The following is a 27,232-nucleotide window of genomic DNA, read 5'->3' as shown; positions in this document are numbered from 1 at the left end:
AACCGAGGCTTAGAAAGGTAAGTAACCTGCCAAGGTCACCGAGTTAGAAGGCTGCAGAGCCGAGATTCACACCCAGGCCTCTGCCTCAGAGCCTGAGGGTGTGAGCGCTTCCCCTCGCCCAGCCCAGGACGGAAACTCCTGGTGCAGAAGGCAGCTCCGTAGAGTAGAATCTCCCATTTCTTGGGGAGGGAAAACATGGACTCACTCTGAGCAACACAACTGTTGGTCCTGCAGAAGGAGAGGAGGGACTCTCGGCTGGTAGGGGGTCGCCTGCTGTCCCGCACTGCGGGAACCTCACTCTCTGCCCACTGAGCCCCGCGGAGGGGTGGAGGTATGCCCCAGCAGCACAGGTGGGAAAGGCCAGGCCTCCAGGGCCACGTGAGGGGCTCCAGCTGCGCCTGCCGCCAGCAGCTTCCTCGGAGGAGCCCCCAGGGGAAGGTTCGCTGCTGACCGGTGTCTTACCATCATCTGTTTCCACATAGAGGCGGAGTCCCAGGTCCTTGTTACGGTTCAAGAGCCAGCGGTCACTGGCTGCTGTCACGTCCAACACCAGCCAGCCCTCGTCCCCAGATCGGAGCGTCTGAAGATCCAAAAAGAACAAGTCAGACTCCCTGTGGACACGAAAGAACAATTAACCAAGGGCCGGCACAGCTGCCTTTGTTTCCAGTGCCCTCCTGGGGGACCATTAGTGGGGCATCTACCCCGCCTGGCTCTGACCTGAGTGCCTTACATGCCTTTTCTCACTGCGTCTACCGTACAAAGGTGTTACTGTGCCCGTGTACAGGTGCAGAAACTGAGGCTCAGGAGCTCAGTGACCTGTCCATGGTCCCACAGCTAGGACAGTAGGATGGGGACTTGAATCCAGGACTGATGCTGGGCCTCTCCCCACGGTGACACGAGGCCTCCGGCCAACCATCTTTCTTCTCTGAGGTGGGCTGCCCAGGAAGGTCCCCTACTGTCCTCTGGGAAATGTCCCCCCCGGCACCCAGGGCTGGGCCGGACACTCCGACAGAGGCTTGAGCGGGCCTGTGGGGCGCAGGGCAGGCACCTGTTGGACTGCTCCAGGACCACCTCGAACATGCTGACGTGGAGGGTCCAGTTGAGCAGGTGGGTACTGGGCAGCTTGTAAATCCGGAACTCCGCGGCCGTGACGGCCTCCCCCGCCGGGATCTGGGTCAGGTCAAAGCGGAACTCCTTCCACTGGGGCTCCTGGTGGCCCAGGGTGCAGTCCCGCTCCACTGCAAGACAAAGTGGGACTGGCGGTCACTTGTGGTTCCAGCCCGGGTTCCGGGGTGGGCAGGGCCGGGTGGGATCTGGGGGCCTGGGCAGTCTGGGTGGGACCGCTCCCTCCTCGAGAACAGGCTTGTCCCAGCTCTGCCTCCCGGGTGCCGAGAGGGCTCCGGGAGCCGTGTCGTGAGGCGCCTGGCACACGGCAGTGCCACAAGGGCAGTGTCCATGTCCGGTCCGCAAGCCCCAAACCCAGCCTGCCCCTCTCAGCACCCTGCTGGCTCTGGGACCCACAGATGGGGCACAGGACAGGTCCCTCCTCTGGGGAGATGGACATCAGACCCAAGGCAGAAAAGGGCCATGGTGGCAGCAGGGACATAGCTGAGTGCACTTGAGCAGGACGGGGCTCCCGGAGTCAGCCAGTATGTGGATGGGAGTTGAGGGGAGAGTGGGCTTGTAGCTGAATTTGGAGCTGGGCCTTGAGGGGTGAGAGTGAATTTGCCACGATGTCAAGGGAGAAGGACAGTGCAGAGGCAGGGTCCAGCCTGAGCAAAGGCCTAAAGCCGAGGAACGACAGCACCGGCAGGGAAAACAACAGCCATAAAACCCAGCAAAGGGTGAAAGGATGGCAGGACCCTTTTTGGAACAAGGGGAAGCAGGAAGGGGGGCCGGAGAGAGACATGGAAAGAACCAGGAAGAGGCGAGGTAGGATGACAGCTCCTGGAGATGCTGGGTCAAGTGGTGGGGAAGCTGCAGGGTCCCATGGCATGATTTGAGCAGGCTTCCCGGAGGAGGTGACACCTGAACTGGCCTTGAAGGATGGGAATGAGTCTTGGTAGGTGGATAAGGTGGGGGAGAAGACATTCTAGGCAGAGGTCCTGCACAGGTGCGGGGTGCTGGGGCCGCCCACCATCCAGCAATGTGCGGCTCAGGGCATAAGTCTGGCTGTGGCCTGACTGCAGAGAGCTGGAATTCTGGCCTCGGAGCGTGGGCTGTGCTCTGGCCAGTGGTGGGGGGCAGGGTTCTGGGCAGCAAGGGAGTGTGGTTTAAGGGTAGAGTGGAAGCTATGTGTGGAGGCGAGGGTAAAGCCCAGGCTGGAGGGGACCTGAGGCAGGCTGCTGGCGAAGCTGCTCTAACATTCTGGGCAAGAGACCGCAAGAGCAGAATAAACCCCATATTTCCCCAGCTGCCCGGAAATGCCCAGGACAGTATATTTAGAGCGTCTCACTTTAGCCTCCTGTCACTTTCAAACACTAAAAATCTGTATTTCCGCAAAGCAGGGGCGGGAGCCTCCCAGAGCCTTCCCCCAAAACCAACACTGAGATTTTAATTACATGTCTGTGAGTCTTTTTAAAAATTCTCTCTCTGGCTACTGGACTCAGCGACCACAAGTCACCAGGCTGGTGGTGGAGGCGGATGTGGGAGCACTTCCTGTCCTCATGGTGGAGGCCTGGTCCGGTGATGGATAGGCAAACAGCTGTGCTGGGCGGGGCCAGTGGACACATGTTTGGGCAGGAGATGGGCGTTTCATCCCCAGACCGGGGAGGAGGGAAAATAGAATCTCCATCATCTGACAGGGTGCTGGACCTGCAGCAAATGCCCACCCACAAACCATGCTGTTTCAGGGGCAGCATGACACAGGACGGATCTGGGTCCTCCCTCAGAGGCAGGATGTGGAGGGCAGGGTTCTGGACCTTTGCCCAGTGATGCTCGCCATGAATATCACCACGAGTCCCCTCCTCCCTACACACTCACACACAGAGCTTTAGGGACAATTTCCGTGGATTCGGTAACTGCAGAGACCACCTCGGTTACGTGACTGTGTAAGCATCCCTGATCTGCAGGATGAAATAGGTCCAGGCTGTTAGCTGTCACAGGAGGTGGCCCTGATAGTGAGTAGGGATCGTTTAGTCATGCTCTGCTCCCAACCCCTCTCAAAGCATCCTTAAATGTATCTGCCCCCAAGGCACAGGGGGGCGCTGACAGGTGGGTCACTGGGAACCTCTGTCTGAAGGCCTGACACTGACTCATGTTGGATCCAGGACTGAGGGAACAACCGCAAACCTGCCAGCTCCTGCGGGCACCAAGCTCTGTGGCCTCCATGCCTTGCTGACCTGGGGGCCCGCTTGTGCTGGGTCAAGAGAGCCCTCTTCTCCTGGACTGACCTCAGCTCCAAGCTTCTGTCCTGTGGGTTTGTGAAATTGATACCTGCCCCCACCAACCCCCCACCCCTGCCCGATAGTTCCAGCACAGGAAACTGCCTGCCCCAGTGTTCCAGGCAAGCATGAGAGGTGGGACATTTTTAGGAAAATGATTTTCATCGGAAATTGATAAAACTTCTGGGATGCGTCATTAAACTGGACATTGCTGTAACTAGCCAAAGGAGAGCACTCCCTTTCTTTGCTGGAACCACGTGAATGTACAGCTTTTCAGTAGTTGCTTCTGTGGATTAGGGGAAGATGTTTCTCAAAAGCTGGTGTTAAGAAACAGCATTTGTTGGGACCTGGATGTCCCCTATGGTAGTTCCTGGGCTGGCTGCCCCTGCTTTAGCCACTAAAACAGCATTAAGAGGCGTAGATGCTCTGACCTGCAGCTGGGGCTTCTGGTCCCAGCCCTGACCCCGTCAGCAATCAGGTACTTTCCCTGGGTGGCCTCAGTCTGCTCATCTGGGAAGTGGGGATCCTAGGATCCTTTCCACATAAGGCTGTGAAAGGGTTTTAAAAAGGACAGGGAGGGAAGAACCAAGATAGTGGAGTAGAAGGACATGCTCTCACTCCCTTTTGCGAGAACACCAGAATCACAACTAGCTGCTGGACAGTCATTGACAGGAAGACACTGGAACTCACCAAAAAAGATACCCCACATCCAAAGACAAAGGAGAAGCCACAGTGAGACGGTAGGAGGGGTGTAATCAGAGTAAAATCAAATCCCATAACTGTTGGGTGGGTGAGTCACAGACTGGCGAACACTTATACCACAGAAGTCCACCCACTGGAGTGAAGGTTCTGAGCCCCACGTCAGGCTTCCCAACCTGGGGGTCCAGCAACGGGAGGAGGAATTCCTAGAGAATCAGACTTTGAAGCCTAGTGGGATTTGATTGCAGGACTTCAACAGGACTGGGGGAAACAGAGACTCCACTCTTGGAGGGCACACACATAGTAGTGTGCACATCGGGACCCATGGGAAGGAGCAGTGACCCCAGGGGAGACTGAACCAGACCTACCTGCTAGTGTTGGAGGGTCTCCTGCAGAGGCAGGGGGTGGCTGTGGCTCACCGTGGGGACAAGGACACTGGCAGCAGAAGTTCTGGGAAGTACTCCTTGGCGTGGGCCCTCCCAGACTCTGTCATTAGCCCCACCAAAGAGCCCAGGTAGGCTCCAGTGTTGGGTTGCCTCAGGCAAAACAACCAACAGGGAGGGAACCCAGCCCCACCTATCAACAGTCAAGTGGATTAAAGTTTTACTGAGCTCTGACCACCACAGCAACAGTCAGCTCTACCCACCACCAGAGCCTCCCATCAAGCCTCTTAGATAGCCTCAACCACCAGAGGGCAGACAGCAGAAGCAAGAGAAACTATAATCCTGCAGCCTGTGGAACAAAAACCACATTCACAGGAAGATAGACAAGATGAAAAGGCAGAGGGCTATATACCAGATGAAGGAACAAGATAAAACCCCAGAAAAACAACTAAATGAAGTGGAGATAGGCAACCTTCCAGAAAAAGAATTCAGAATAATGATAGTGAAGAAGATCCAGGACCTCAGAATAAGAATGGAGGCAAAGATCGAGAAGATGCAAGAAATGTTGAACAAAGACCTAGAAGAATTAAAGAACAAACAAACAGAGATGACCAATACAATAACTGAAATGAAAACTACACTAGAAGGAATCAATAGCAGAATAACTGAGGCAGAAGAACGGATAAGTGACCTGGAAGACAGAATGGTGGAATTCACTGCTGTGGAACAGACTAAAGAAAAAAGAATGAAAAAAATGAAGACAGCCTAAGACACCTCTGGGACAACATTGAACGCAACAACATTTGCATTATGGGGTCCCAGAAGGAGAAGAGAGAGAGAAAGGACCAGAGAAAATATTTGAAGAGATTATAGTCGAAAACTTCCCTAACATGGGAAAGGAAATAGCCACCCATGTCCAGGAAGCACAGAGAGTCCCATACAGGATAAACCCAAGGAGAAACACGCCGAGACACATAGTAATCAAATTGGCAAAAATTAAAGACAAAGAAAAATTATTGAAAGCAGCAAGGGAAAAACGACAAATAACATACAAGGGAACTCCCATAAGGTTAACAGCTGATTTCTCAGCAGAAACTCTACAAGTCAGAAGGGAGTGGCATGATATACTTAAAGTGATGAAAGGGAAGAACCTACAACCAAGATTACTCTACCTGGCAAGGATCTCACTTAGATTTGATGGAGAAATCAAAAGCTTTACAGACAAGCAAAAGCTAAGAGAATTCAGCACCACCAAACCAGCTCTACAACAAATGCTAAAGGAACTTCTCTACGTGGGAAACACAAGAGAAGAAAAGGACCTACACAAACAAACCCAAAACAATTAAGAAAATGGTCATAGGAATATACATATCGATAATTACCTTAAACGTGAATGGATTAAATGCTCCAACCAAAAGACACAGGCTTGCTGAATGGATGCAAAAACAAGGTCCATATATATGCTGTCTACAAGAGACCCACTTCAGACCTAGGGACACATACAGACTGAAAGTGAGGGGATGGAAAAAGATATTCCATGCAAATGGAAATCAAAAGAAAGCTGGAGTAGCTATACTCATATCAGATAAAATAGACTTTAAAATAAAGAATGTTACAAGAGACAAGGAAGGACGCTACATAATGATAAAGGGATCAATCCAAGAAGAAGATATAACAATTATAAATATATATGCACCCAACATAGGAGCACCTCAATACATAAGGCAACTGCTAACAGCTATAAAAGAGGAAATCGACAGTAACACAGTAATAGTGGGGGACTTTAATACCTCGCTTACACCAATGGACAGATCATCCAAAATGAAAATAAATAAGGAAACAGAAGCTTTAAATGACACATTAGACCAGATAGATTTAATTGATATTTATAGGACAGTCCATCCAAAAACAGCAGATTACACTTTCTTCTCAAGTGCGCATGGAACATTCTCCAGAATAGATCACATCTTGGGTCACAAATCAAGCCTCAGTAAATTTAAGAAAATTGAAATCATATCAAGCATCTTTTCTTACCACAGCACTATGAGATTAGAAATCAATTACAGGGAAAAAAACGTAAAAAACACAAACACATGGAGGCTAAACAATACGTTACTAAATAACCAAGAGATCACTGAAGAAATCAAAGAGGAAATCAAAAAATACCTAGAGACAAATGACAATGAAAACATGACGATCCAAAACTTATGGGATGCAGCAAAAGCAGTTCTAAGAGGGAAGTTTATAGCTACACAAGCCTACCTAAAGAAACAAGAAAAATCTCAAGTAAACAATCTAACCTTACACCTAAAGGAACTAGAGAAAGAAGAACAAACAAAACCCAAAGTTAGCAGAAGGAAAGAAATCATAAAGATCAGAGTAGAAAGAAATGAAATAGAAACAAAGAAAACAGTAGCAAAGATCAATAAAACTAAAAGCTGGTTCTTTGAGAAGATAAACAAAATTGACAAGCCATTAGCCAGACTCACCAAGAAAAAGAGGGAGAGGACTCAAATCAATAAAATTAGAAATGAAAAAGGAGAAGTTACAACAGACACCACAGAAATACAAAGCATCCTAAGAGACTACTACAAGCAACTCTATGCCAATAAAATGGACAACCTGAAGGAAATGGACAAATTCTTAGCAAGGTATAACCTTCCAAGACTGAACCAGGAAGAAACAGAAAATATGAAAAGACCAATCACAAGTAATGAAATTGAAACTGTGATTAAAAATCTTCCAACAAACAAAAGTCCAGGACCAGATGGCTTCACAGGTGAATTCTATCAAACATTTAGGGAAGAGCTAACACCCATCCTTCTCAAACTCTTCCAAAAAATTGCAGAAGAAGGAACACTCCCAAACTCATTCTATGAGGCCACCATCACACTGATACCAAAACCAGACAAATACTACAAAAAAAGAAAATTACAGACCAATATCGCTGATGAATATAGATGCAAAAATCCTCAACAAAATACTAGTAAACAGAATCCAACAACACATTAAAAGGATCATACACCACGATCAAGTGGGATTTATCCCAGGAATGCAAGGATTCTTCAATATATGCAAATCAATCAATGTGATACACCATATTAACAAATTGAAGAATAAAAACCATATGATCATCTCAATAGATGCAGGAAAAGCTTTTGACAAAATTCAACACCCATTTATGATAAAAATTCTCCAGAAAGTGGGCATAGAGGGAACCTACCTCAACATAATAAAGGCCATATATGACAAACCCACAGCAAACATCATTCTCAATGGTGAAAAACGGAAAACATTTCCTCTAAGATCAGGAACGGGACAAGGATGTCCACTCTCACCACTATTATTCAACATAGTTTTAGAAGTCCTAGCCACGGCAATCAGAGAAGAAAAAGAAATAAAAGAAATACAAATTGGAAAAGAAGAAGTAAAACTGTCACTGTTTGCAGATGACATGATACTATACATAGAGAATCCTAAAAATGCCACCAGAAAACTGCTAGAACTAATCGATGAATTTGGTAAAGTTGCAGGATACAAAATTAATGCACAGAAATCTCTTGCATTCCTATACACTAATGATGAAAAATCTGAAAGAGAAATTAAGGAAACACTCTCATTTACCATTGCAACAAAAAGAATAAAATACCTAGGAATAAACCTACCTAGGGAGACAAAAGACCTGTATGCAGAAAACTATAAGACACTGATGAAAGAAATTAAAGATGATACAAACAGGTGGAGAGATATACCATGTTCTTGGATTGGAAGAATCAATATTGTGAAAATGACTATACTACCCAAAGCAATCTACAGATTCAATGCAATCCCTATCAAATTACCAATGGCATTTTTTTACAGAACTAGAACAAATCATCTTAAAATTTGTATGGAGACACAAAAGACCCCGAATAGCCAAAGCAGTCTTGAGGGAAAAAAACGGAGCTGGAGGAATCAGACTCCCTGACTTCAGACTATATTACAAAGCTACAATAATCAGGACAATATGGTACTGGCACAAAAACAGAAACATAGATCAATGGAACAAGATAGAAAGCCCAGAGATAAACCCACGCACCTATGGTCAACTAATCTATGACAAAGGAGGCAAAGATATACAATGGAGAAAAGACAGTCTCTTCAATAAGTGGTGCTGGGAAAACTGGACAGCTACATGTAAAAGAATGAAATTAGAACACTCCCTAACACCATACACAAAAATAAACTCAAAATGGATTTGCGACCTAAATGTAAGACCGGACACTATAAAACTCTTAGAGGAAAACATAGGAAGAACACTCTTTGACATAAATCACAGCAAGATCTTTTTTGATCCACCTCCTAGAGTAATGGAAATAAAAACAAAAATAAACAAATGGGACCTAATGAAACCTCAAAGCTTTTGCACAGCAAAGGAAACCATAAACAAGACGAAAAGACAACCCTCAGAATGGGAGAAAATATTTGCAAATGAATCAACGGACAAAGAATTAATCTCCAAAATATATAAACAGCTCATTCAGCTCAATATTAAAGAAACAAACAACCCAATCCAAAAATGGGCAGAAGACCTAAATAGACATTTCTCCAAAGAAGACATACAGATGGCCAAGAAGCACATGAAAAGCTGCTCAACATCACTAATTATTAGAGAAATGCAAATCAAAACTACAATGAGGTATCACCTCACACCAGTTAGAATGGGCATCATCAGAAAATCTACAAACAACAAATGCTGGAGAGGGTGTGGAGAAAAGGGAACCCTCTTGCACTGTTGGTGGAAATGTAAATTGATACAGCCACTATGGAGAACAATATGGAGGTTCCTTAAAAAAGTAAAAATAGAATTACCATATGATCCAGCAATCCCACTACTGGGCATATACCCAGAGAAAACCGTAATTCAAAAAGACACATAGGGGCTTCCCTGGTGGCACAGTCGTTGAGAATCTGCCTGCTAACGCAGGGACACAGGTTCGAGCCCTGGTCTGGGAAGATCCCACATGCCGCGGAGCAACTAGGCCCGTGAGCCACAGCTACTGAGCCTGCGTGACTGGAGCCTGTGCTCCACAACAAGAGATGCCATGATAGTGAGAGGCCTGCGCACTGCAATGAAGAGTGGCCCCCGCTTGCCGCAACTAGAGAAAGCCCTCGCACAGAAATGAAGACCCAACACAGCCAAAACTAAATAAATTAATTAATTAAATTAAAAAAAAAAAAGACACATGCACCCCAATGTTCATTGCAGCACTATTTACAATAGCCAGGTCATGGAAGCAACCTAAATGCCCATCCACAGACAAATGGATAAAGAAGTTGTGGTACATATATACAATGGAATATTACTCAGCCATAAAAAGGAACGAAATTGAGTCATTTGTTGAGACGTGGATGGATCTAGAGACTGTCACACAGAGTGAAGTAAGTCAGAAAGAGAAAAACAAATATCGTATATTAACGCATGTATGTGGAACCTAGAAAAATGGTACAGATGAACCGGTTTGCAGGGCAGAAGTTGAGACACAGATGTAGAGAACAAACGTATGGACACCAAGGGGGGAAAACCGTGGTGGGGTGGGGATGGTGGTGTGCTTAATTGGGCGATTGGGATTGACATGTATACACTGATGTGTATAAAATTGATGACTGATTAAAAAAAAAAAAGAGTATGAGGCCAGAGCAGCATTACTAATGCAGTCAACGAAGCACTGAGAGAACACAATGCCCGTCTGGGATCATTTTCGTTCTTTAAAATCTACCCCAGGTGTCTGCCATTTTCCACCTACAAATTCAAAATAAAGAATACAAAGCTGAAAAAAAAAAAAAAGGACAGGGATCATGGGATAGGAGGGATGGCCATTCCTTAGGAGGTGGGAGGGGTGTTGACCTCTAATTTCCTAATTTAATTGACATATCAAAGTAATAACATCCTGCCAGCACCATCGGGAGTTTTATGTGTGAGACTCAAAAGCCATGGAAGAGAAAAGAGAGACATTCAGTTTTCTTCCTCTAAATAAAAGTATGAAATGAAAGATTATATAAAATAAAAATATATCAGTGCATCTGAAAGGCATTTGGACGGCTTCAAAGTGCCTGCTTTCCACCTGCCTGACCTTTGTGAAGACACTTGATCCTCTGGGCCTCGGAATCCACATCTGCAAAATGTTTGATACAGAGATGAAATTGAAATGAAAGTGTAAAAAGCCCTGTCTGCAACTGTGGCCGCACTTGGTGTGGTCCAGCAAATGCTTCTAACCTATTATTCAGGAGCATTTCCTTTTCGGTGCCCATTCATGCCCAGCCTCCACCTTCCCCTATAACCAAGGTCTGGAATCTCCCAAAGATGCCCAGGCCTGGAGAGGCAGCCCTTCAGCAATGCCAGTGGTGCCGTCCACTGTGTTCCAGCTCGGGCACAAAGCAAAAACTGACCCCTTCTTTATGAAAGTGCTGAAGATTCCAAAACATCAGAGCTCAAAGGACAGATCACTGCATACAGTCTCCTCCCACTTTTATGCACACGTGGAGACAGATCCCAGGAGTCCTGGCTCCCGTCTGGGCTCCTTTTCACTGCAGTGGCCCTCCACCGTCCAAGGCTACAAAACAGCATAAGCCCTCCACCTTGGAGTTGGCCTGTCCCTGCTTCCTGCCCCGCTGCTACTGTGGGATGCTCTGTAGAGGGAATTTAGGGGAAAGGCCAAGGTCTGCACAATGTGATTTCTTGGGTTTTCCTGGTAAAATTTGCTGTGGGTTGTGGAATTGGGAAGTTCATTCCCGGGTCCCCTGGCAGATTAAGACAGGCTGGGGGGTGCAGGGAAAGGGGTGCTCCTTGTCTGGCCTATGTTCTGGATCCTGGCCATCTAAGTCCTGCCAGGAATTCTGTCTCCGTGGTCGTCCTGGGGGGACTGCTGATGTTTGAAGCAAGAGGGTAGTAAATTATTCCCCCCGTCTGCAGAATCTGGGGTAGGAATTCCTAATCTGGCGGGGGTGGGGGGGGTCCTATAGGTTCACCTTTGGGCACATGGGAGAAGACTCCTGACTCTGCTGCCTTCTCATGCTCTGGAGGTCTTCTAGAACACTCACTTTTCCCTTCATTTTTCCCTGGCACATCTAGGAATACTAATTAATTTGTGTACGCAACACATTTGAAAGCAGTGCTTATTGAACGCAAGTCAGTATTTAGGCACTGGGGAAACTGTGGCCCTGTGCCTGTGAAGTTTATGTGCAGGGGGGAGGTCAGGTAGGAAAGAGTGAACAAAGTCATTGTATGCGATGAGCTCTGTGAAGGACACCAAGAGAGAGGTGGGATTGCGGATAATGCAGGGAGGGCGTGTGGGGTTATTTTATGTTTCTAACTTTATTCTGTAGTAATTTTAGATTATTTAGATTCAGAGAAAAATTGTTGCAAGAATTGTTGCAAGAGACTTCCCATATACTCTTTACCCAGCTTTCCCTAATGATAACCATCTTACATAACCAAAGCACAGCATAATGACCAAAACCAGGAAATTGATATTGGTACAATATTATTAAGTACACTACAGACTTTTCTAGAATTTTGCCGGTTTTCCAACTTATGTCCTTTTTCTGTTCCAGGATTCAATCCTGGATCCCACATTACATTTCATTGTTAGGTCTCCCTGATGTGCTCTGACCTGTAGCAAGTGCTAAGCCATTCCTTGTCTTTCATGCCCTTTCTTTTTTTTTTTTTTTTAATTTATTTATTTATTTTTGGCTGTGTTGGGTCTTTGTTTCTGTGCGAGGGCTTTCTCTAGTTGTGGCAAGTGGGGGCCACTCTTCATCGCGGTGCGCGGGCCTCTCACTATCACGGCCTCTCTTGTTGTGGAGCACAGGCTCCAGACGTGCAGGCTCAGTAGTTGTGGCTCACAGGCCCAGTTGCTCCGCGGCATGTGGGATCTTCCCAGACCAGGGCTCGAACCCGTTTCCCCTGCATTGGCAGGCAGATTCTCAACCACTGCGCCACCAGGGAAGCCCCATGCCCTTTCTTATGAAGAGCACTGGTCAGGTATTTTGTAGGCTGTCCCTCAATTTGGGTTTAGCTGATGTTTTCTCATTATTAAATTGAAGTTACGGATTTTGGAGAAATCCACCTTGGAATCTGTGTCCTCTTCTAAGCACATCAAATTGGATGATATAATGTCAATATGTACTATTACTAGTGATGTTAACTAATTCTTTGGTTAAGGTGGTATCTGCCAGGTATCTTCACTGTAATGTCATTATTTTTCTTTTGGAAATAATAAATATCTTTAGGGAGAGATTTTGAGATTTGCACATATATTTCTCCTCAAACTTTTGCCCACTGATTTTAGCAATTATTACTGTAATATCTACAATAGTGATTTTCTGTTTCCTTCTTTCCCTCTACTTTTATTAAATGGAATTCTTTTGAAAGGAAGACTTGCCCTTCTTCCCATAATTATTCTGTTATTTATTTATATCATTATGGGTTCACGGATATTTCATTTATTCTATGGGTTATAATCCAATAAAATTGTTGCTCAGATTGTTCTAGCTTTGCCCATTGGGAGCATCTTTGGGTTGGCCCCTTGTCCCTTTGACATGCCCTCCTCCCCATCCTTTTTTTGAGTATTTCCTAATTGTCTGGCACCACCAGATGCTCCAGGCCCATCTTGTGATTTCCCATTCCTCGCTGCTGACATCAGTCACTTCTCCAAGGAGCTCTGGTTCATTTCATTTACCATGTATAGAATGGGGATTTAAACACCAAGCTCTGAGCACACGGCGTGCTTATTAAAATAAAGTGTCGGGATTCCCTGGTGGCGCAGTGTTTGAGAATCCGCCTGCCAATGCAGGGGACACGGGTTCGAGCCCTGGTCTGGGAGGATCCCACATGCCACGGAGCAACTAGGCCCGTGAGCCACAATTACTGAGCCTGCGCATCTGGAGCCTGTGCTCCGCAACAAGAGAGGCCATGATAGTGAGAGGCCCGCGCACCGCGATGAAGAGTGGCCCCCGCTTGCCACAACTAGAGAAAGCCCTCGCACAGAAACGAAGACCCAACACAGCCATAAATAAATAAATAAATAAATAAATAAATAAATATTTTAAAAAAAACTATTAAAAAAAATAAATAAATAAAATAAAATAAAGTGTCATGCTTTTAGGCGCTCTCAGTGGACAGAGCTAGGAAATATATCTGTGTATACTAACCCATGCATAAACACACATCTGTATTTATTTCTATTTTTCTGGATATATCTATTTTAAAAATTAGAGTTATACCTTTAGTTCCAGTTCAGTGTGGGGTTACTTTATTTTTTTTTTTTAATAAATTTTATTTATTTAGTTATTTATTTTTTGGCTGCATTGTGTCTTCCTTGCTGCACGTGGGCTTTCTCTAGTTACAGTGAGTGGGGGCTACTCTTCGTTGCAGGGTGCGTGGGCTTCTCATTGAGGTGGCTTCTCTTGTTTTGGGGGCACTGGCTCTAGGTGCATGGGCTTCAGTAGTTGTGGCATGCAGTCTCAGTAGATGTGGCTCGCGGGCTTTAGACCGCAGGCTCAGTGGTTGTGGCGCACAGGCTTAGCTGCTCCATGGCATGTGGGATCTTCCCGGATCAGGGCTCAAACCCGTGTTCCCTGCATTGGCAGGTGGATTCCCAACCACTGTGCCACCAAGGAAGCCCCCAGTGTGGGGTTACTTTAGATGTGGTACTTTGGAAAAATATTTCCAGAAAGACACTCTAAGACCGGATCAAGCACTCGTGCATTGCTGGCAGGAACACAAAATGGCATAATCCTTATGGAGGGGAATCCGGCAATATCTAGCAAAATTATACATGTTTTGACCCAAACATCTCATTTCTAAGAAATTGTCCCAAAGACACACTCACAGAAATACAAAAAGATGTACATACAAGACTATTTGTTATGACCCAATTTTGTAACTTGTTACAGAAAAAGACTGGAAACAACCCAAATGTCTATCAACAGAAGATGGAATAAATGAACCACGGTACCTCTTCATGATGGGGTGCTGTAAATTAGAACAAAGAGATCATCTATATTCTGCAATAAAGTGATCTCCAGGAGACAGTTTTTTTAAAAAGAACTAAGGTGAACAGTACAGATAATATACCTTTTATCTAAGAACGGGTCAAAATACAAATATTATAAAAATGCATACACATCATAGGTACGTATATATGTAATTGTATTTTTAAAACGGAGATAAACTACAAACTAATAAATTAATTAAGAAATAGTTGGAGTGGGTGAAATAGGTGAAGGGGATTAAGAGGTACAAATCTGCAGTTATTATAATAAACAAGTCATGGGGTGTAATATACAGCATAAAGAATATGGCCAATAATATTGTAATAACTTTGAATGGGGACGGATGGTTACTAGACTTACAGTGATCATTTCATAATGTGTGCAAATGTCAAATCACTATGTAGTATACTTGAAACTAACATAATATTGTATGTCAACTATATTTCAACTTAAAAAATGTAGTTATCTTTTGCTGGAGGAAGAGAACAGAGACAGAGTGTAGGAGACAGGCATGGAAGCCAGGCATCTCTGAATGTCCCTTGCTTTGTAAATTTTGTAAATATTTCACATAAGTATAAAACAAGAATAATTCAAAATACAAAAACAAAGAGTAATACCTAAGACTAAAATGCAAAATAAAGTAAATAAATGATGGGTATATTGAGTTGGTGGCTTACCCACACAGTGAGGAATTATTTCAAGTCATTTTCAAACAGTAGTTTGACTGTATATCCCTAGTGGGATAGCTTAAGGACAAAATAAACTAAAACTAAATCTTAATTTTTCAGTAATCATATTGCTATGATGATGTTATTCTACACCTATTATACGTGTAGGATATAACATATTTATATATATAATATATATAAGTTATATATATATATATATATACTTGTAGGATAAAGCAAACAACTATCATATTAATGTTGTTAGGACCAAATTATTCAGTGCAAAAGAAAATAGAAATATAAAATATAAAAAAAAGAATTTAAGTAAGTCTATAATCCTAAGCTTGAATTGGAAATATTAGTTTGAGGGATAGATTGGGAGTTTGGGATTGACATATACACACTGCTATATTTAAAATAGATAACCAACAAGGACCTACTGTATAGCACAGGGAACTCTGCTCAATATTCTGTAATAATCTAAATGGGAAAAGAACTTGAAAAAGAATAGACACGTGTATGTATAACTGAATCACTTTGCTGTACACCTGACAATACTGTTAATCAACTATACTCCAATATAAAAAAAATATTTTTAAAAAAGAAATATTTGGGGACTTCCCTCGTGGTCCAGTGGTTAAGAATCCGCCTTCAAATGCAGGGAACGCAGGTTTGATCCTTGGTTGGGGAACTAAGATCCCACATGCCACGGGGCAACTAAGTTCGCTCACACAACTACTGAGCATGTGGGCCACAAACAAAGAGGAGCCCGCGCACCACAGCGGAGGATCCCACGTGCCGCAATGAAGGTCCCACGTGGGGCAACTAAGACCCGAAGCAGCCAAAAATAAATAAATAAATAAATAAATATTAAAAAAAAAAAAAGAAATATTAGTTTGGGGAATTCCCTGGTGGTCCAGTGGTTAAGACTCCACACTTCCATTGCAGGGGGCGCGGGTTTGATCCCTGATCAGGGAACTAAGATCCTGCATGCCGCCCGGCACGGCCAAAAAAAATAATAATAATAATTTTTTTAAAAAAGGAAATTTTGTTTGAACTCGTGATTTTTTTCTCTTAGAAAATACATATTCCCTAGCTCTGTCCACTGAAAAAGCCTAGAAATGGTGGCCAAGGAGGGACAGTGGGGAGCTCTAATGCCCCGAGTGTAGTCTTAAATGATCAACTCCACCACGAGGCACCAGGGCTCTTAGAGAAATGGCCCATTTCTGACCCAGGGCAGGAAATGCGTAAGCACAGCCTGGAACATCTCATCCCAGAAGGCAAGGAAGCTCCCTGAATCTCCTAGGAGAGAGTTAAAAGTACTCTGAAGCTAACCTGAAGAGGCTGCATAACAGGCATGGAAGGGACAATTTGAGCATCAGAGAGAACTGTAATAGATTGAAAAGTATCACGTATATTAACATCCATTAGGTCAGCAGCAGCAGCATTGGTCATCTTTGGACAGAATTTCTCAAACTTGGCACTACTGACATTTTGGGCCAGATAATTCTTTGTCGTGGGTGATAGTTCTTTGCTGTGGATGACGTACAGTGTACTGTAGAATATTTAGTAGCATCCCTGGCCTCTGCGCACTGGATGCCGGTGGCACCACCTTCCCTTCCCCAGCTGTGACAACCAAAAATGTCTCCAGATAGTCCCAAATGTCTCCTGGGAGACTGAGAACCACCGCCTTTGCAGAATGCTAGGAATCAATTCACTATTCTAAACCCTGGTAAATGAGGGAAATAAACAGTCAAGTCTGGAGGAGGAGGAAAAACCAGTCATGTGAAGAGGTGGTGGAAGAACCTTCCAGGCAGGTGGAACCACAAATGCAAAGGCCCTGAATCTTTGAGAAACATCCAGGAGGCCCACAGGGCTGGAATCTAGTGGTCCAGGGTCTAGGTGTCCAAGATGAGGCTGGAGTGACAAGCAAGGCCAGTTCATGTACAATAAATCCTACTTCTCAGCCTTCAAGAATTCATCACAGTGATTCAAAGAAGTTCTGTGACCTAGGAAGTATTTAATAAAGTTCACCTCTTGCTGATGTTATGACACTTCACGACCCTGTGAGGTGGGTTGGAAGCCACTTGTAGTTTCTTGAAGCCAACAGAGACTCTTGACAGCCAGCTCCATTGAGATACCTGAGTGGTAAGGCATGGACCCAGCACTGGGGACACACGATGCCACTGCTGGTTCCACAGGTACCTTCTTTTCTACAAAGCTCCGCTTAGGGAAGCAGTCAGAGTGTTTACTTTCTTAACCCCTTATTGTGGCTCTTGGAAAATAAGCAGACTCAGACCCTCGGCCTTCTCCTCCAGCCTCTGATAAAAAGGCCTCCAGATCCCACATTTGCAGGAAGAGCCTGCCGGGGGCACGAGGCAGCCTCCACCACCACGGCCACCATCCATGTTCTGCCTTCCCATGTCTGAGGCCTGCGCCCTCCACACAGGCTAGATCTCCAGATGTCACACCCTGTATCCGCCAGCCTGACACCAATAAAGGCTTGGGCTATTTTTGTGCCCTGGACCAAATTTAGAGTCACTGAGACAACCCAAATCTGTCTTGTTTCTGACTAAAATTTATCTTGTTTCAAAAGACACCCTCTTCTTCCAGTTCAGCATGCCTATTAAGAGAATGGAATCTGCTTCCCTGGCGGTCCAGTGGTTAAGATTACGTGCTTCCACTGCAGGGGGCTTGGGTTCGATCCCTGGTTGGGGAACTAAGATCCCGCATGCTGCACGGCACAGTCAAAAAAAAAAAAAAAAGGAATCTTTTGACAGCCACCTATGGATTGGGAGAAAATATTTGCAAATGATGGGACCAATAAGGGCTTAATTTCCAAAATATATAAACAGCTCATGCAATTCAATAACACACACACAAAAAAACCAACAAACAACCCAATCAAAAAATGGGCAGAATACCTAAATAGACATTTCTCCAAAGAAGACATACAGAAGACATACATCCAATAGACACATGAGAAGATAATCATCATCACTAATTATTAGAGAAATACAAATCAAATCTACAATGCAGTACCACCTCACACTGGTCAGAATGGCCATCATTAAAAAGTCTACAAATAATAAATGCTGGAGAGGGTGTGGAGAAAAGGGAACCCTCCTGCACTGTTGGTGGGAATGTAAATTGGTGCAGCCACTGTGGAGAACAGTATGGAGGTTCCTCAAAAACTAAAAATAGGGCTTCCCTGGTGGCGCAGTGGTTAGGAATCTGCCTGCCAATGCAGGGGACACGGGTTCGAGCCCTGGTCTGGGAGGATCCCGCATGCTGCAGCGCAACTAAGCCCGTGAGCCACAACTACTGAAGCCCACGTGCCTAGAGCCTGTGCTCCGCAACAGGAGGAGCCACCGCAGTGAGAAGCCCGTGCACCGCAATGAAGAGTAGCCCCTACTCGCTGCAACTAGAGGAAGCCAGCGCGCAGCAACAAAGACCCAGTGCAGCCAAAAATAAATAAATAATTTTTAAAAACCAAAAAAACAAAAAAAAACTAAAAATAGAACTACCATATGATCCAGCAATTCTCTTCCTAGGCATATATACAGACAAAACTATAATCTGAAAAGATACATGCACCTCTATATTCACAGCAGCACTATTTACAATAGCCAAGACATGGAAACAACCTAAATGTCTATCAACAGATGAACGGATACAGAAGATAAGGTATATATATAAAAAAGAACAAAATAATGCCATTACAGCAACATGAATGGACCTAAACATTATCATACTAAGCGAAGTAAGTCAGAAAGAGAAAGACAAATACCATATCACTTATACGTGGACTCTAAAATATGACACAAATGAACTTATCTACGAAACAGACTCACAGACATAGAGAATAGATTTGTGGTTGCCAAGGGGGCGTGAGGGAGGGAAGGACTGGGAGTTTGGGATTAGCAGATGTAGACTATTATATATAGGATGGATAAACAGCAAGGTCCTACTGTATAGCACAGGGAACTATATTCAACATCCTGTGATAAACTATAATGGAAAAGAATATCAAAAAGAATATATATAACTGAATCACTTTGCTGTACAGCAGAAATTAACACAACATTGTAAATCAATTATACTTCAATAAAATTTTTAGACAGACAGAATGGCATCTTCTGACCTGACAGTCCTTCCTGCCCTCAAACCCTTCCCCAGCCCCTCAGGGTCCATGGGGGGGTCTGATGCTTGGCTCTGCTGTCCAGCCACCACCCCTCACCCACCCAGGCTGGCCCTGCCCATCCTCACAGCCTCCTGGGCCTTCTGGTGCAAACACCCTCCCCCTGGAGTCCCTCCTCGAAGCCGCTCTCTCCGGGGTTGCCCCATCCCGCCAAGTATAAAGGCTACTTTCTTCTCGGTCCAGCTGTGAAAGCCCCCTTGCCCGCCTCTGACCCCACACACATCAGTCTGCCGGTCTCTCCCTTTCCCTGTCCCGGGGGTCCCCGTCGCTGGTTCATCTGCCCTCTGGAGGGTGACCAATTTGAGGACAGAGACTGAACAATGTGGGGTGGAAACGGGAGGCCTCAGCGGTCTGCTCATCCAGCCCCTCGTGTCCCGGGGGCCCAGAGAGGGCATGCCCGGCCCCTCATCCTAAGGGCTCCTGGTCCCCAGGATAGCGGCTCAGCATCCAGCAGCGCAGCCCCTGGGCTAGGCGTCCTGCTGGTCTGGGAGTGGCTTCCTCATCACCGAGGGTTTCCAACCCAAGCCACCCATGTTCTCACTTTACTGTGGGACTCGCCTCCGTTCACGGCCCGGCCCCGAGGTGGAGGACAGGCTCCCTCGGGGCCCCGGAGGCGGATGGGGTGGGCCCGTCTGGGTGGTCCTGCCGGTAACAAGGCCGAGGGGGACCCCAGACCTAAGGAAACACCCGGGTCTCCGCGGCCCGTGCGGGTCCCGAGTGAGCTGCAGAATCCATCACCTCCTGGTTCTGCCTCTTCAGGGCTTCCTCCCGCCCAGGAATCTCAGCGCTGCCCAGAGCAGGCCCCCCGCTTCACTTCTGGGGGTATTTTTAGTCAGTTCTCATTACTGACTTTTTCAAGAGCTGTTTCCATAAATGGCTCTGTGCTCATAATTACCGGTCCAGGCCCCAGCCGGCTTCAGAGCCCAAATTAAAAGGGAACAACCTGCCCACTGCACCACATCAAGCCCGCCAAGGCCAAAAATAGATCCAGGGAGATGTGAGCAAGAAGGATGTGGTTCCTCCAGTTCAAACCCAGGAAAGACCTGAACTGTGGGGCTTTCCAGAAAGCCGTGGTCACGGTGACACATCCCCTCTCTCCCGTGGGGAGTGGGTGCCCGTGAGGAGTGGCGGGTGTCCTCCCGCCCTGTGCCTCAGCCCTGGAGGAGCCCCACCAGTGCGCAGGGAGGGTGGGGGACACATTCTTTTGTGGGAGCTGCAAAGGCCTTCGTGGCAACCCTGCATAGATGGGAAACTGAGGCCCAGAGGGGCAGAGACTTGCTGGGGGTCACGTGTCAGGTTAGGGGCCTGGATTAACCTGACATGTGAACTTTGCAGACTTGGAGCCCATGTAAAATGAGTGGCCCTAGACTACCTCTGGGTGGCAATTCTGAGATGGGGGGGGTCACCTGTTCACAAGATTCTTTCATCAACAGGTGCCTGAGAGGTGGCCTGCTGAGGCCACTGTCCTCCAGGCTGGGTCCTGCGGGGACTCGGGTCCCAGGGCAGGGCCAGGGTGATCTGCAAAGACGAGGAGGCTGGCCCTGCTTCTGTGCCACCCGCCCAGGCCCAGGCTCCTTCGCCTGGCTCTGGGCACTCCCTGCTTTCCCGCTGCCTTCCTCTTCCCCTCAACTTTGCCAGGCTGCCCTGTGGCCATGCGGGGGCAGGGGGTACAGTCTGGGGGTTGCCATGAGACGCATATTTGGTCCCTGTTCTCATGCTATTCGTGGTTTCCTGGGGAGTAGCAGAAAGAGGGGTTAGATGTACCCCCAGATCAGACAGGCAGAATCCTAAGGAATAAAGACGATCAAGGCTGAGGGCTCTAATCATGGAAGGAGTCTGTCTCTTTGGGAGGAGGAGGAGTAGGAGGAGTCAGACTTATGGAAAACCCCGCCCATCCCTTCTAAAAGAAGAAATGGGGGTGAGAATATTCTATGCAGAGGGTACAATGTGAGCAAAGGCACGGAAGTCGGACGCAATATATCTGCTCCCATTTATTATTCTCCTACCGTGTGGCAGGCACAAGGCTGGCCTGACTGCTTGTTTCACTTAGTCCTACACAACCCTGGGAGGCAGCCCTTATGAACCTTGTTTTAAAGGTGAGGAAATGAGGTGCAGAGACTTTAAAAGAAAACTGTGTGATGTCTCACAGCTCCCCAGTGGCAGAGTCAGGATTAAACTCCAGGTTTAATATATCTACAGAGGAATGTGTACAAGTATGTCCAGATAGCTTTATGAACAACCCAAAACTGGAAACAACCCAAATGTCCCTTAATAAGAATGGTTTGCGATGCAAACAACTCATTTACATGAGAACAACATATATAACAAAAACATGGATGAATTTCAAGAAAATATGTTGTGTGAAAGACTAGACCCAGAGTATGTACTGTATGATTCCATTCACACGAAGTTCAAGAACAGAGCAAAGGAATGTTTCGTGATAGAAATCAGAAAGTGGCTGCCTGAAGAGATTGGCTGGTAGAAATAGGGTTCCCGGGGCACTTGTGTTATATGTTCCTCTGTGGTCTGAATTTTGTACAATGAGCATGCATTATTTGTAAACCCCAAAGCAATAAAGACAATTTAAAAACAGGATTCTCAGTTTACAACACACATTCAACACAGTCTAGCTCAGCAGCACGTACTGCGCCTAACGATGGCCCCTGGACTCGGGGGAGAGGCCACTTCTGTGTAGGACAAGAGCAGAAGATGTGCAGGCAGGGAGTTGACCAGCTGTGTGGCCTTGGGAAAACCACCTAGCTTCTCTGAGCCTCACTGTCTTCTTATTAAACAAAGATGTGACAGTAAATGTGAGATGAGATGAAAGCACAGACATGGAGGTTCTGGGCATGTGGTCATAACTGGGTGTCATCTCACACAATCGCTGAACAGCCCCTAGGGTGGGTACCGTGAGTATATCCGTTTTATAGAGGAGACTGAGGTTCTGAGAGGTGGACTGAAAATCCAGATCACACCAAGAGTAGTGGGTGGAGTCAAGATGCAAATTCTGTTGAGTCCCAGGTCAGAACCCCCAGCCCAGTCCTGCCTGCCCTCCCACTGTCCTTCCCCTCCCGGTTTCCAGAGAGAGGCGGCACTGTCTAGACCACGTGACAATCACCTTGTGGCTGATGTACTGTTATCTGTCTCTCCCACTGGAAGGTCAGCTCCACAAGGGGGGACTTAGTTTCATTCCCTGTTATATTCCAGGAACTAGAATGGAGCCTGGCACAGAGCAGGTACTACATGACTATTTGTGGAGTGAATTCAGGAAAATATGCAAGAATTGCCTACTAAAGAACCAAAGAAAGTGACCCTGGGGCTCACGGAGGTGAGGTCAGGGGGCTGAGCAGGACCTGGGCCAGGTCCCTCGTGTGCACTGAGCCCGGCGCCTCCCGAATCCAACAGCCCAGCTCATCCCCACCCCCGTCCTCAGCCCCCCAGGATCGCGGGAGTGAATTAGTCCAGTCCAGGGAAGGGGCAGGACAAAAGTGAAGATGGCCCATTCAGTTCTGACTACACTTCTGCCTGCAGTGCCGTTTGTGCCTCAGTTTCTCACTCTGGAGCCTGGGCACCTGGTGCTCCCAGGACAGGAGGCGGAGAAGGGCTCAGGAGGAACATGCAGAGGTGGTCTCTCCTGTCTCATTCCTCCCTCAGGGCTGGCTGGGCCGGCTCAGGCACTCGGGGGTCCCGCCAGTCACACCGAGCTGGGCGGAGGGATGGGTGGTGGTGTGAGAAGCTGCCTCCGAGGAGCCACAGGGCCGGAGCTGGGAGGCACCTCGTTTTTCTGACACCATCGCTGTGGACTGGACAGGAAAGCAGAGGCCCAGAGAAGGGAAGGGGTGTGGCTCGGGACGTGCAGGAGTCCACGGCAGGCCCAGGAGGGACGAGAACCTGGGCGCTGCCTCCCAGATCAGGGCCTCCTCCCCTGAGCTCAGGCGGCACCAGGGACAGGCTCCGTCGGCTCCTCGAGGGCAGCGGCCCCGTCACTGTGCCCTGGCCAAGGGGAGCCAAGAGTCCACAGGCGGAGGTCGACAGGCAGGCCAGGCAGGGCCCAGCTCTGACCGCGGCCCTGGCCCCCAACACAGGCCCTGTCAGTCACGACACGGCTCCTAAAGCATCTGCTCAAAAGCAGAGGCCTGACCCCTGGACGGCAGGCCCAGGCCTCTGGGTCCTACAGGTGCCACTGACGGTCAGGGGCCCGGCAAGCACCAGGCCCGGTTGGCTTCTCAGGAGCTGATGAGGCCAATAGCAGAGGTGGAGCTGGAGCCAACAGGTGTGGGAGCCTCGGTGTGGGCGCTGATGCCCCAGCGACTCTGCTATTAGACTCCACGGTGGTTCAGGGGCCGCTGACCTTCAGGGTCCTGGAGCCGGGGCCTCCAACGGAGGAAACAATCCTGGTAGGTTCTAATCCCCCACATCAGCCTAGGTAATTACCAGTTAAAACTACTCGAACTGAAGGAGTTTTACTAGTGTAATTAGTACATGAGAATAAAGAAGGCCCTCAGACAGCTGGCTGGACTGCCCACAGGCCAGGCTTCCACTGAACAAAGATCTGCTTGTTAATCCACAGCGTCAGAAGCCTTAGATCTTCATGAAACACACACAAGTGGTGTGGGAAGAAACTGGGATTTGGAATCCACAGCCTGGATGATGCCATGGACGTGCTGTGTGGCCCTGGGTCAGTTATTTAACCTCTCTGAGCCCATGAAATAAGACTGGTAAAACAGAGTTGCTGCATGGATGAAATGAGTATTTATAGGACTATGGAACTTCAAATGCTAGTTTTTATTCAAAAACAGAAACACCTTTGGTTGGCTTTAAAAATCTGTTTCTGGGTTTCACATGTCTATAAGACATGTGGGGACATTTCCATCACATCCACACCAAGGCTGAGCAACAGCTGGGAGGGTCTGGGATCAGCACTGACCAGGGCCAGGTTCACCCTAAAAAGGGGGCTGACTTTCTGCCCCTCCCCCTCTGTCAACCTATCACACAACAACTCTGAGGATAGATCACTAGGAGCCCCATTTTACAAGGAGAGATCTGAGGCTCAGAGAGGGCAAGGGACTTGCCTAAGATCACAGAGCAGAAGCAGGAGGGCAACCAGCTCCTCCTGAGCTCAGGGTGCTGCTCGACTCACAGTAGCAGCTCCCACCAGGGCTGTGCACCCCTTGCCCCAGGGGATGCTGGGGGAAGAGGGACATGGGCTAGGCGGTGACTCACTCAGATGGACGGCTCCCCTGGAGGCATTCTCAGGGTGACTGCATCCACAGCTCTTCTTGGTCCTGAGCCCGGGGTCAGCTTGCCCCCAGCACAGAGCTCCAGCCTCAGTTCCACATGTGGTCGCTTCTGTCCCAAGTCCCCACCCCTGCCCTCTAACCAGGAAGGTGGCATCTAGAACCCGCCAGCCCAAGTCCTGGGCCTGGCACTGGGCTCTCAGCACAGGTTAACGGCTGCCTCCTGCTGCTCGCTCCCCTACCTGAGCCCATCACGAGCTCTGGTTTGGGGGGGACGGGCCTCCTTGAGGCAAATGGCTGAAGACCCACAAAACTTACTGTCACTCTGACCCCTGGGTTCCTCTGCCGAAATCCCTCTGAAAGCTCTCTCCACCTTGAAAGCCTGCCCTCCCGACACAGAAATGTCACCTCCTTGAGCACTGGATGGAGGGCCAAACAACCTGGGCCTGTCCTGGCTTGGCCACATAGAGGCCACGTGGTCCTGAGCAAGACACTGCCTCTCTGAGCCTCACTGTCCTCACCTGGGAGATGGGGATGAATATCATGTCGCTCACAGGGCTGTTGGGAGGGTTAAGAGCGGTGCTGTAGGTGAAGGGAGGCGGTGGCCATGGCAAGGGTCCTCTCCCTGCTCTGGGTCCCACAGCTCTCCCCACCTGGGGCTGAGCTGTAGTCCTTGGGTCCCCAGGTCCAGCCTAGTGTCTGCCTCAGCCCAGACTCCTGCCCCTCACTGGCCACAGACAGGAGGCAAAGCAGGTGGGGGACATATGTTCATGAATGTAGATTAAAGAGAGTTTAGTAATGGAAAACGTATCTCTGAGAACTTTAAGGGTAAATGACTCCACGATTTGGAGTATAATTTCTGCAGAGAGGGAAAGCTGGGCTTTACCTGGGAGAACAAAGAGGGTCCAAGCTGCCCATCAGGTCATTCAATGGCCTGGACACTCATTCCATGACAAGCCAAGTCCCGGGTGTGAGCCCAGGGTGACAAGACAACAGTCCCTGCCCCGCCGAGCTCAGAGTCTACTCCTTCCCCACCGCCCCACCCCCCAGCAGCACCCCGCCCCCAGGTGGCCCAGGGAAGAGGCTGCTGTGGACTCAGAACATCCGGGTCCTCATCTCTACCTGGTGCTTTGATGATGTGACCAGGGTTTTCCACGCTGAACTTTGTCCCTCTCTTCAGTATCGCCCTTATCACCGTGACAGCATCACAGCCTCTGTTTACTCATCTGCCTCCCCAGGACCAGACTGTCTTCCTGGCACTGCCCGCGTCCACCCGACACTACATGAATCTTACCGTCGGGTGTGTTTGGCCGCGGGTGAATGTACGCCTCTGGGACTCATATCCCTCATCTGTCCCTGCCGGATCGGCAGCTCACCGACCCCCACCCCCCTGAGACTTCGCTGCCCTGACCTGGTCGGTTTTCCCTCCCGCGGTTCCTCGTACACGACAAGGTGATTCCCCGCTCCCAGCAGGGCGCTCGCCCTGCCCGAGGTGGCGCACACGCCTCTGCAGCCCGCGTTCAGCCCCCGAGGGAACCCTCGGCCCGCCGTCCCCCACTCGCCTTCTCGCGGGGTCGCCGCCGCCCACCCCGAGCCCGCTCTCACCCATGTTGACGAAGCTCATGACCAGGTCGGCGCGGCCCAGGCGCCGCTCGGGGGTCCCGCCGTCCTCGTCGTCGTCGCCGGCCATGGCGCGATACAGGTCCAGCATGAAGAGCGGCGCGGACGCGGGCAGCCGGGCGGCGGCGGGCGGCGCGCGGGGCCGGGGCCGCCCGGGCAGCCGGAGAACCGCCAGGATCTCGCGCTGCAGGTCGCGGCGCTCGCGCGGGCCCAGGCGCCGTTGCGGGCAGCCGGGCGAGGGGCGCGGGCCAGAGGCGCCGCCGCCGCCGCTCAGCGCGCACAGCGCCAGGCCCAGCAGCCAGAGCGGCCCGGGGCGCGCGGCCATGGCGGGACCCGGGCGGCCTCACCGCGCGCGCATCCGCTCCCGGCCGGGCCAGGGGCTGGGGCCGCCCCGACGGCGAGCGGCGGGCCGGGCTTGGGGCCGGCGGGACGGGGCTGGCGTCGCCCGCGAACGCAGCGCGGTCCCTAGAGCGTCCGGCCCGCGGCGCCTGTCGCGGCTCCGAGTAGTCGGATGCGGCCGCACCTCCTCGGGCAAGGGCTCCTCCGGGGACCGGAGACCGTCGGCTAGTCTGTCTGTGCCGCCGCGCTAGACAGTCCGGCTGCTGCCGAGGCCGCTCAGCTCAGAGGCGGAGAGCGAGCTCCCCCGCCGGGCTCCGGGAGCCGCGGACCCTCAGTCTGCGCCGCGCGCCCCGGGCCGAGGTGGCCTCTCTCAGTCCAGCTCGCAGCCGTCGCGTCCCGCCCCCTCCGGACCCGACCAATGGGGGCACAGCGGCGGGACCAAGGCCGCGGAACAGACGCCCCAGGATGGGCTCTGGATGCCAGGTGTTGGCGACCGTGAGATGCGACCCGCTGGTAGGTGGTCGTCGAGGAATCCCTAGCCCCGCCGTCGGGGGCATCGCGGTCGTCCTGGGCTCCCCTCCCGCCGCTGGCCGCGCTGTCGGGCGGGCGCGGGGACTCGGCCTGGGGACCCAGGGTAGCGGCGCGGTTCGGGGAGATCGGACCCTGC

The 27,232-nt window shown here is 49.1% G+C and overlaps 1 protein-coding gene across 1 annotated transcript in view; it reads right to left on the bottom strand.

Annotated features, from left to right (window-relative positions):
• Positions 1-26,560, bottom strand: part of LOC103020685 (bone morphogenetic protein 8B-like) — a 47,071-nt gene extending 20,511 nt beyond the window's left edge. Inside the window, exons 1-3 of the mRNA XM_057533963.1 lie at positions 26,212-26,560; positions 1,049-1,238; positions 463-611 (exon numbers count right to left, since the gene is read on the bottom strand). Of these exons, the coding sequence (XP_057389946.1) occupies positions 463-611; positions 1,049-1,238; positions 26,212-26,551 (679 nt within the window). The 5' untranslated portion in view covers positions 26,552-26,560. The remainder of the gene's footprint in view (positions 1-462; positions 612-1,048; positions 1,239-26,211) is intronic.
• Between the last annotated feature and the right edge of the window lie 672 nt (positions 26,561-27,232).

The sequence above is a fragment of the Balaenoptera acutorostrata genome, chromosome 1 (genome assembly GCF_949987535.1).
Source record: "Balaenoptera acutorostrata chromosome 1, mBalAcu1.1, whole genome shotgun sequence".
Classification (NCBI taxonomy): domain Eukaryota; kingdom Metazoa; phylum Chordata; class Mammalia; order Artiodactyla; family Balaenopteridae; genus Balaenoptera; species Balaenoptera acutorostrata.
The sequence above is the reverse complement of the archived record's forward strand: the minus strand, read 5'-3'. Positions and strand labels throughout refer to the sequence as shown.